Source organism: Clytia hemisphaerica, unplaced genomic scaffold, assembly GCF_902728285.1.
Source record: "Clytia hemisphaerica strain Z4C2 unplaced genomic scaffold, Clytia hemisphaerica genome assembly, whole genome shotgun sequence".
Lineage (NCBI taxonomy): Eukaryota > Metazoa > Cnidaria > Hydrozoa > Leptothecata > Clytiidae > Clytia > Clytia hemisphaerica.
In genome coordinates, this window is record NW_027104238.1 from 211,825 (window position 1) to 223,486 (window position 11,662).

General features: G+C 35.6%; 2 protein-coding genes across 2 annotated transcripts; both read right to left on the reverse strand.

Annotated features, from left to right (window-relative positions):
• Window positions 1–1,093: 1,093 nt before the first annotated feature.
• LOC136816085 (glutamate receptor ionotropic, NMDA 3A-like) lies at window positions 1,094–5,494 on the reverse strand. Its single transcript, XM_067072517.1, has 5 exons — window positions 5,262–5,494; window positions 4,527–4,972; window positions 3,081–3,948; window positions 2,223–2,392; window positions 1,094–1,669 (listed from the first exon to the last, which is right to left on the reverse strand). Exons 1-5 carry the CDS (start codon window positions 5,400–5,402, stop codon window positions 1,177–1,179), a joined length of 2,118 nt encoding a protein of 705 aa, XP_066928618.1. The 5' UTR covers window positions 5,403–5,494; the 3' UTR covers window positions 1,094–1,176.
• Window positions 5,495–8,546: 3,052 nt separating this feature from the next.
• Window positions 8,547–11,272, reverse strand: LOC136816087 (uncharacterized). The gene is made up of 2 exons (XM_067072519.1): window positions 11,150–11,272; window positions 8,547–10,986 (listed from the first exon to the last, which is right to left on the reverse strand). The coding sequence occupies exon 2, from the start codon at window positions 10,979–10,981 to the stop codon at window positions 8,735–8,737; it is 2,247 nt and encodes a 748-aa protein (XP_066928620.1). The 5' UTR covers window positions 10,982–10,986; window positions 11,150–11,272; the 3' UTR covers window positions 8,547–8,734.
• Window positions 11,273–11,662: the final 390 nt, after the last annotated feature.

An 11,662-nucleotide genomic window follows, 5' to 3' on the forward strand; every position in this document is an offset into this window, starting at 1 on the left:
GGGATTTTTATAATGACTATGGTAACGTAGTCGCGTGTCAGAGTCGCGTCCTCCCCCGGTCGGGGGAGATTTAGGAGGAAAAATCAGGTACGGGGACGCGCCGTTAGTCAGGGTCCCTTTTTTAGGCTCTGAAGATATCTGACAGGGTCTTAAATTTACTAATTTTCAATAGATGTGTATCTGATAGTGTCGACTTTTGGTAATTTTTGTCAATTTGCAGGGTGGAAATTAAAGAAAATTTTCAATTGTTCGTTTTAGTAATTTTGGCCACTTTCAAGGGTGAAAATGGGAAAATTTATTGATTTTTTTTTCTGACGGGGTCCCAAATTTACCAAATGTTCGTATTTGACAGGGTTCATTTTTCAAACTCCAGTGGCATGTCCCCGTCGGCCGTCAAGGTCAGTGCTCCCCCCTAGGGTCGCGTCTCCTTTTACACAAGTATGGTATGGCTAATCTAAAAGTGCAGAATATGTGTGCTAATGTGTGGATATTTTCCAGATTCTATTCAGCGCGCAATCAACGCAGAGAAAAGTAACCATGACGACCATCCAAGATCTTGGATAAAGTTCAAAGTTGATATCTTTATTCCCGTCGTTAAAAACACAACTCAAAAATGTCATCAATGCTTTTTAAAAAGAGTCAGTTATTGATAGAGAATCATAACATAAAGTCTGTCTATTATTTCGATTCAATTAAAGTGACATTTCTATAATTAAAAGTTACTGCATACTGATACAGTCTGCTAGACATTAATATGGTAATATTTGCTCTTCATCTTTGATTTTTTCTACAGTGACTAGATTGACACATGCGCGATAAAATTTCTATTATTAGTCTTCAGAAGAGGCTGATACTCAGGGTACAATTTCCCCGATTTGTGTCTGAAAAAGAACCGAAATTTCCTCATGTATTCTAACAAAGGCTTTAGAAAAATTTCTCTGGGTCTAAAATGCTTATTTTAAATCAAATATTCAATAAATTACGGTTTAAACGAGATATTTGACATAGAAAATAAATGTGTATATGGAAAGGTGTCAATTTTTGTGACACCTCACTGTCAGAAATGTCATCATGCTGCTCAAGATAAGTAAACTTTTAGGTGTCAATTTTTTCTATTTTGAAGCTAAATAAAAGTTATGAATTTACAGAAAATTTCATGCCAAAAGCTCTATTATTTCAGAAGCTATTACCATATGACCAAGGATCAATCTCTTCCGATCCAACATACAGTTCTGGAGCCACTGGCTGACCAACTACGCGCCTTTTCTTTGCCACCACAGTCGATTTACATCGTCGGAAAATGTAAACAAAACAGTGTTCTAAACAATTGAAGACAATACCAATTAGAACAGCAACACTAACAATGACAAGAATCCCCGAGAAATACATCCAATCAAACTGCTCCACTTGCACACTCCCTGTACAGGGTGAATCGAAAAACCAGCCCCGGTTCATTTTATCAATAACACCACGTTCATAATCTGCTAAAATTAGATTAGAGATGAGAGCTCCGTACGTGAAATTCTTTCGATACGGGAATGCCATTCCATGGTAGCCCACTTGACTTGTTTTTACAAATTCAATATCTTTTTGACAGCCTAGCTTTGTGATAAGGTTTTGAAATATAATAGGGAAGGTTCCGAAATCTGTTACAAAAGCATGCAATGACCTAGAAAAGAGGCAAACATTAAAAAAAAAGTACAAGCATTTCAGTGTATTTCAGTCTTACTTGTAACGTTAGATTGAGCAAAAAAATATCTGGACTATGCTATAGTCTAAGACGAGTTTCATCTAAGAGGAACAAACGTGAAAACGGGAGTTTTTTTCGGGGAGGGAGGGGGTAGTTGTTGTCTTAAACACAGACTCTATCCACCGTGCAACATACTAGGTTTTATAATATACAAACTATGTTATATCATAATAATGTATTATACGGACGATAGCATCGTCTAAAAATATCTTAACAAGATATTCACTGAAATGACTATGCTATAGTCTAAGACGAATTCGTTTAAAGGAAGAGTGGCCGCGCGGGAACTAAAAAGTTGGGCGGGATTTCTGTCCACGTGGGCGGGTAAAAATTCGGAGGGGGCTTAATGTCTTGTCAATGTGTCGTAAACACAGACTTTATTTTCCGCCGCACAACATATTACCTTTCATAATATACAAACTATGTTAATTCATAATAATATATTATACGGACGATAGCATCGTCTACTTACCCATCTAAGAGATTTTTAACAGCTTCCAACTCACTGTTTACGAAATATTTGGACATGAATTTGTACATTCTGCGGTAGCTCTCATCTGAATGCTCCTCAAAATATGTTTCGATTGCATATCCTATACCACCCACTATTGTGAACTTAAAATCCTCGGTAGGATTTTGGAACTAAAAGATAAAAGGTATTTAATAATTGAAAGTTTTTTTGGTCTGACAACCTCGAGAGGATTTAATAACTTTAAGTGTAAAGCGCAATTGTAACACCTAAAGCAAAAGAAATTCCATGTTGATGATTTGGCGTGATCCAATTTATGTCCTACATTGATGCAACAACAAACGGAAAAAAAGAAACAATAATTCCCTGTTCTGTGACTTAATTATGATCTTTGTGTCTGGAGTCTGCATGACATGTTAGACAAATAATAAATGTTTGATTATAAGTTTGCATGTCTTTAGAAACTCGCATGAGAAGTAAGGTATTTTGTTTGTTGTACATTCTAGCCTGACGCCCAGGAGGGGGGGGGGGTACTTAGGCAAAAATAGGTACGGGAATGTGCCGTTAGTCAGGGTACCTTTTTTCACCTCCGTGAGTCCCACCTTGGGTTGCAAAAACACTTTTTAAAAAATCAGTCCCTCGTAAGGTACCTTTTTGGAGAATTTAGGAGGAAAGTGGAAAATTTTGAGAAGAATCTCTTCCCATTTAGGGTCACTTTTTCGCAAGTTTTCAAACAAACAAGTCACACGCAGGGTCCATTTGTCGAAACTCTTCGGCACACCCCCGTCGGTCGGCAAGGTTAGTAACCCCATCTGAGCCTGACGCTTCGAGGCAATAAAAGCATGACCCCTTTAGCCTTACTCTTTCATCCTGAAATCCTTTGAGGTCACTCTCAACAAATTGCCCAATAGAATTAGCAGTGATTCTTGCAGTATAGATGGACATGATAATGGTCATTGCAGATGCATAACCAAGTGCAGCAAGACGTCCTGACCACATTCGAGGATTTGTACCGCCCATATCTCTCTGAAATGTCAATCCGTATATGTAAGCCATACTTTCTTGAAATAACACGTAACGTTTCGTATAAACAAAAGCTGTCAGGTTTTCAAAGCTTGATATGCTGAGCAGAGACAATAGTGTCGAGATAAAGATTGCCATACTAAGAGAAAAACTTAGTGGACTTAGAAATTGCCAACTTGGAAAGATTTCGCGACGCTGCTTAACTCTAATAATACCATAACTTGACTCAATAAAATGGTAAGAGAAATCTACTATCTCGTGTCTTTTTTCGATAAAAGTCATAACGTTTAGTGCAATATCTGCTTTATTGTCTATCAAATCTTTTATCATTCCATTCCATGTGCCATTCTCAATGCTTCCCCATTTATTATCTTCGACAAGGTATAAAGTATATTCGAAATCCAAACGTTCTCGTATTTTTTCAAACATATCAATTACCATCCCTGCACAGCATCCTTTACGCCAATAAATGGTTTTTCCATTCATATTTTTAACTGGAATATCACACTCTTTAGCATCTCCACAAAAATAAGTGCTGGATTTATTTATCCGTGGTGTTTCATACAAATATGCTTCATAGAAGATGGAAACTGCTCGAATCGTTAGTTTTCTCCCATTTCCTTCGACTGCACTCATCTTCGTTGGTTTGTTATAATGTATCATATTTTTTGTCGTCAGCTGATGGTTGCTGTGATTCATCTTGGTCCTGGAAAATGCAACACCCTCTTCTCACAGACCGGTAGGATTTTTTCCGCCAGTGGGGTAAAAATAACGGACTAATACTCGATGGGGATTGATATTCTCATATCTTTTATGGCTTGGGATTTGAATTCCATTATTTTTGACCCAAAAAATTCAGTTGGGATAGGAAAATGGTATAATATTTAGCAGTGAGGATTGTTTTTTTATTATTTTTAACAGGGACGAAAATTTGAGTATAACTTTCCACCAGGGACGATATTTTGGCCAACTTTTTCCAGTTGGAAGGGGTCTTAGTGGGTCTGTGAGAAGGAGGTGTAATACAATCGACCCTTGTTAAGCTTTTTAGTGTGGTAAGAATTCCCTCTCGTCTACACCTCAAAGGTTGAAAATTGTCTCCTGGTGAGAAACAAACTTATCAATATGGGAGATTTTACATTTAAAACCAGGAATTTGGGAACTTAACCAATTAAACCCAGACTATTTTAGATTGTTCATTTTAATCTAAGGGCTAGAATAATGTTCTAATCGGGTCACTTGGATACAGGGATGTAGTTTCAAAGTAGAAAGAAAAACAACCTGTACCAATTTTGGGAATTCTGTTGTTCAATCATTCCAATCAGTCCCTCGATTTTCCAATCATCAAAATGTTCATTGAGCCATGTTTCCATCAAATTGTAAGGAAACTCATCTTTATATTCTCTTAATTTCTCATCTGATATCCCAACAATTCTCAACTTTAAAATGTAAATATCTAACCTTGAAAGTTCTTTCAAGAAAATTTCGAGTAACTCTGGTAGCAAAATAATCGTCACTTCTTGAATAGCTGCTGATATTTCTTGAGGGTAGATATTTTCATTAATTGATCGATCGAAAAACGATAATTGGCGACATTTGTAAGGTTTAGTTTTGTTGAGGTATAGGAAATAGAAGGCCTTTTGGTCTTGACATAAGCCATAAGTAATCACTGCTTCATTCTTCATGCTTATTCGATCGATGATTGTTTCAATAAGAGACTCGTTGTCTTTCTCCTACAAGGGAAAATACAGAGTAAGGCTAGTGTTTTAGTCTTAGAATTCGAAGATTAACAAAATACAACTTTCTATAGGAGTTCGATTGTCCAGGTTTATTATCAAAACCACAAGATTGACAACCCAAGACGAAAGATGAAAGCTTGCTCAAACTACTGGATGGCTTTGGAGAATTCCCTCTATAAGCTGTCTTGTTGGTTGGCTGTTTTAAAAGTATCTTCGGAAATAAAGCTCCCGAAAAAATTTTCCTACCTAGGTTCAATTTCTTTTTCGCTCCTTTTTTACTTACCGTAATTCCTACAGTGAGGTTCTGGCCATAAGCAAAAGAGCCAAGTGTCTTCTTTTGATAAGTTATTCCGTGATCAACCAATATAAAAGAAACCGCACCCAGAAATAACAGAAATAAAGGATTTATAGGCATGAAAGCCATATCGAATGTTTTTATCGTTTTTGAAATACTATCGACGGTCAAGGTGAACTCCTTATAAGTTTTGATTGTATTTAAATTCAAATCTCCAATTTCTCAGTTTTTTTAATTTTGGAAGAAATTCTTCTTTACGTGATAAAATTTCGTGGTTGAAATAATTCATCCATCGTCAATCTATATTTGTTGACTAAAAAAAGGATTTAATCAATAAATTATTGAAACCATTCAATGATCACACTCCAGGATCAATATAAATGAAATTACTGCTGCCATCGCAGTCAAAACTTGAAACTATTTTTAAAACACTTCTTAAAAAAAATATTCACTTTTCAGTAAATGAGCTCTTGTGTATGGTTTCTACGTTTCTACTTCAATAAGGTCTATGATGAGATTTTGTTTCTAATTTTAAATATTCTCTAAAATGTCTATACATTTACAGTCATTTTATCAATATACAATCTCTGCTTGACAATTGTCTAAAACTGAATAGCGACCTTCTATGTGAGAAAAATAAATCTTCATTTTCGGAAACATATTTTTATGTAAAAAGAAAAATTTCTTTTAGTCTGATTCGGTCAGCTGTGGTGTGTTTGAGAGGCTCGAGGTCCTGGAGGCACCGGAGAAACTCGCCTTTCGTTAACACCACTGCTGACGCAGAAGTCAAAAATTTCATTTGTAATATTTAATTAAAGTTTTCAATAAGTTTTCAGTTTTTTTGTTTTTTTTATTACTATATTTTATTAGACACGTATTTTTGGACATTTTTTGAGTTTTTCACACTGGTTTTCGCAGGGTTTCAGTTTCATGTTTGCCTTTTCTTTTTCCTCTTGGTCATTGCTCACTGTTTTTCAGATTTTTCATCTTAAAATATAATTTGATTTCTATTATATGTATATCTAAATAATTAAAATAATTGAGTGTTTGGACTAACTGAGTAGACTTTGCTATAGTCTAAGACAAATCACTACTACGAAATTAGCCCAAAGCTGAAGAAAATTCGAAACGTTTTTTTGCCGAAAAGAGTTTACAGTCGGTAGAGTTTGCCAGTCTTCGAAACTCTCCCGCCGAATTTTTTCCATATACCACCATAACGCCATATCACCATATTTTCCGGCCTTTGCTATCACTGTAACGGACGATAGCATCGTCTATTCCCTGAGTTGACTGTAAACTTTCAATCCAGGGGTTTCTTAGGCAAAATGGGTTCTTTGGTGTGTGTGGAGAGGTAAGGGTATCTTTGTCAGAAAATCTCTTACTCCAAAGGCTGCAGAAACCAAGTCACTCTCCATAAGAAGGGATATGAAGCGAAATCACAAAAATCTCAAAAGAACGCAACTTTCGAAGACCACAGTTTATTTAGAAAAAGCCGACCAATTTTTCAAACTCTCGAAGGGTTTTAGTGCTTCCAAAAATGTCAAATTATTTTTTAATAAATAACCTATAAACATTTTAGAATTAAATTAACATTTGTTAGATTAAACTTATTTTCTAATCGTTGAACCGAAAAAGCCCCTATTTATTTACTAATCCTTCAGAAAATACGCAAGTACAATTAAAGGCTTTGAAAGCAGAAACTAAGGGAATGAAGAAAAGTGAAAAAGAGATAATTTATTGAGACAACTTTCCTTTGATAATTCCTCTGGAATATCGAAATAAAATGTTACTTTGCCTACTTTCAAAATTGAATAAACACCATATTCTTTACAACATTTACCGATATACTTGAAGTCCTAAATAGACCTAATTTTACGAAATTGTACTCCTTGATAAAAACACTACTTTTCATTTTGATAAAAAACACTTTCCTTTTGATAGAAAACACTACTGACTTTAAAACGGATTGATAGAAGTCCCCCCGGACAAAAAACCTCCAGACCCCGGTGGTCAAAATTGGGTGTCCATGCTGTCTCAAATTTTTACTGTCGTAGAGGAGTAGAGGAAACCGTAAGGGCCTCAAAAATCCGTTCGGTATACTCGACAAAGGTTTTTTCGTTTTTATAAGTGCCTGGAAGGAGTCTTTTTTTTACATAGAAGCTTTCTACTCAATGCACCCTCGCATTGTCATCTCTTGCTGCACCCTCACAGCATAACTCATAAATTCTTGCTGCACCCTCACAGCGTAAAATATATTACTCTTGCTGCACCCTCACAGCATAAAATATATTACTCTACTTGCTGCACCCTCAAAGCATAATATTACTCTTGCTGCACCCTCACAACATAAAATCTATACTAATTCTGGCTGCACCCTCACAGCACAAGATATATAAACTCTTGCTGCACCCTCACAACATAAAATCTATACTAATTCTGGCTGCACCCTCACAGCACAAGATATATAAACTTTATATATCTTGTGCTGTGAAACTCTTGCTGCACCCTTATAGCATAAAATATATACAAATTCCGGCTGCACTATCACAGCGTAAAATATGAAAAACTCCTGACGCACCCTCAGATCCGTAAAAAACAGCAAAAATATTAAAAATATCCTTTTCTCTAGAATATTAAAAAGGAAAAAGGACAAATTGAAAATATACTAGAGAGCTTGAAAGACATGTGATGAGTTCGGAAATAGCTACCATTTTTATTAACACGCGAAAATCTTATCATCAAATTAGTAATTTGCAGAACGACTTTCTCTTGACATGTCTTTCGGAACCGAAAATAGATTCACTGATCAGGGAAAATGTACCAAAAACTGAAAATGATTGATGTTACAGTGCCGTAGCAACTGGGGGGGGGGGGGGGTAGGGGGGGGCTATGCCCCCAATAATTTTTTCAAAAATGGTTATTTTGCAAAAAGCAAAGTTTTTCTTTTTTAATTTGTCATAATTGTCTTTTAAGTGCATGTTTTGAGTGCATTTTCAAGCAATCTAGAGCTCAAATTTTCAAAATTTTCCCCATCGGGCCAAATCAAGGTTGGTCCTCGCGGTGTCACTAAACTTCAGCCCCCCTCCCCCCCCCAATATGAAAGTGCTTCCTACGGCATTGTATTATGACGGTAAACAAATTTTCTAATGCAGGAAGAGTACTCTGTACCAGAGTGTATCTCACGTTTATCGCTTCGTGGTACGGTAATGAATTTTGAAATAAGCCGTAGGTACTGACTGGGTTTGTGTAAAGACAACAGGAAGAGCCGTAAAGTTCGATATGAAAAATGTCATGTTTGACAAATATATTATAAGCAATATAGTGATAGGACTGCAAAAGAAAAAAATAAGGAAATAACAAAAACTATTTTATAAATTAACAAATATATAAGCTTATCTTCATTGAAATTAAATACTAATATTTCTTTGAAATAAATGGCATTCGTTGTTTTTAATGATGAACTACAGTATTCCATCAACCTCCTTTTTAATGAAATTGAAAACCTCTGCTGAATAGAAAGCAGATTTTCTCGTTAATTCAATTTTGTCTTGTTTAGTCGGACATTTCTGATCCAATAATTGAAGCTGCACTTTCTTTAAATCATGTTCTCCTTTGTTTCGTACTTTCACATAATCTCCAACATAAGAATAGTCGTTGGGATTAAGCTTTTCGACAAAAAAAAGGAACATTTGAGTGTATCTGGTACTAAAATCCTCCCACTTGCAATCCTTCTCGAAAAATTTCTTCAAATCTTCCTTCGTTTGAGAAACCTTCTGGTTAGGATAGTAAAGAATATCCTTGCCTTCTGGATGGTACAAGTTTTCCTTGATGTATTTCATTGTACGTTCTAAAACAACTTTACTGTCATGGAAAATACTTACAATTTTATCCGCTAGTTCAGTTGCTGTAAATTTCGATTCAATAATCATTTTTTCAAACTGGATAAAGTTTTCCTTTAACTCCGTTATATTGTCATCCGAAAATTTTGTTTCAATCTCAATTATTCGACTTTTAAGTTCGAATTCCTTTTTATTGTGAAAATCAGAGATCTTTGGAATAAGCTGGTCCATTTCTTTCTTGATTTTCTGAACATCCAGACCAATTCTTCGCTTGTTTTTAATGATCTTGAAGTACAAGGATAATTCACGCTCTTGAAGGGCATCTGTATTGCTTGAGATTTTAACTTTTTGTAAGTAAAATAGTGCACTTTCATAATGACCACTCAGCTCATAGATCCATGCTTTTGTTTTTAAGACTTTCACTTGGTCACCTTTTTCTTTAGAGGCCAACTGTAAAAGCTCTTCACGTGCATTTTTAACAAATTTCAACTCATAAAAGTTATCCTGGTCGGTACCTAAGCTAGCTTTCCGAAAGGTTTCTTCCAAATATTTCTCCACTTCTTCGGAATCAAATTCTCGGTAGTATTCAGAGAGTCGGTAACAAACTTCGATTTCACTCCTTAAATCGAATTGGTTTTTGTTGAGACGCTCCTCGGCCTTCTTATACCAAAAGGTGCATTCCTTTTTATGATGATCTGCTTTGTTTCGATAGAGGTTTTTCTCTGCTTGTTTTCCGCCTTTTTTGGATGCTTCTTCGTTAAAGGTTTTGTAAGCTCTTAGGTGAATATTTGCTATTTTCGTAATATCGAATGGCTTTGCATTATCTGAATCTACGTTTTCTGTAAAGTATTTGACAGCATTCTTTAGACTCGCTTCATCAAGTCGTCTAGGAGCTCCCTTCTTCTTCCAACAACTGTTTACCCATTTTTGTTGATAGATATTTCCTAATCCGCGTAGTGTTTTCATTGAACTTGGATTTATAGTTTCAGCTATATTATAAAGTTCTAATGCTTTATCATCTCTTCCTATGTCTGTGTATAATCCAGCTGCTTCTTCTAAGACAATTATATTTCTCTGTTTATCTTTATCCAAAGGAACTTGCTCGAGGATAGCTACCACCTCCTCTGTCCCATGTGGCTTTCTTTGTTTAAGCAAATGTCTTGCTAATTTCAATCCCACGAAATGATAAGTTGGGTCCAATTCAACTGCATGTCTTAGTAAAGTTTCTATTTCGTCATTTTCCTGTCTCGTTCTTTCCATACCAGCTGATCCATGCAACTTAACAAGAGCTAAACCGAAGACCCATTCGGCAGTTTCTTTCGATTTTAAAGCCTCTTGATAGAAGTTGATCGATTCGTTATGCATCCGAAAATAGTTGGCTGAGTACCCCTGCATGGCTAAAACTTCTGGATTTTTTGGAATGTTTGTTATCTTTTTAATCTCGTTGTATTCACATTGTATTTGTTGCGTTTGGTACTGAGGGTCTTCAGATTTATTTTTGCTCCATTTTTTATGGTTGAAATAAATCAGATTCCCATACGCTATAGCTCGGTAACCACAGCTCTCTTTCTCACATGCATCGAGTGCATTTTGAAAAGCCTTTTCAGCTTTCTGTAGGTATTCAGCTCCATTGCTCTCCTTCTTCAAATACAACTGCGTGTAAAGAAAGCCTTGTAGTGAATAAAGTTGAGGGAAATTTCGTTTTGGGCTGTCTTCTGATTGAGCGTTTAATTCTCCTTCGATTGTTGCGATGCGATCTTGCAACCAAAGTTCTGTTTTTTGCTCCTTGTTCATGTTCATGAAATCCCAATTGAAACAACAGTGGATTGTTGAAAGGATATCAACTTGATTCGGTGAATAGCTTGCCATCACAACTGAAAAGAAAAAAAACTTTTACAGAAGGCAGGCTAGTGCAAGAAAATAAAAAAATGATCAAAGCAAAAAATATAAAGAGCAAAGGAAACTTCGTCATCGCTCCATTATACATTTTAGATTACACGATCTTAAATATAAAGCGAATTGAATTCTTAAACTCACCGATTCGAAGAAAAAGACTACGATTCTAACACTTGATGTCTTTCTGTTTCAATCAAACTGTCCTCCAACACTCTCATCTGCACTGCCCAAACTTGGGACAGACGTTTAGTAAGCAGAAAAAAAATTGACTCAACTTTGCATAAAATGAATGACTTTTCCTCTCTCTATTTTCTGAGAAATAGAAGCATGAGTAATTTAGAAGCTTCTAGTCAAAATACCATAGAAACATGTACAATACGAGATTTACAAAATGATTGACAGCAAATCAATCACATGACAAATCTTATGAAAAAATTATTACTCGATAAAAAAAATTTAATATAGGTCATATTCATAATCTCCGAGCTGATCCTGATTACTACACAAACTCTGACATAGAGTTTGCCTTCGGTGGTGATACAGCCATTAACATTTTCATCCAGATTTGAGTTGAAAGTTAAACTAGTTATTGAGGGCAGTTATTAGTTGGAATACCACAATTAAACCAAGATATATTGGACGATATATCCTCAG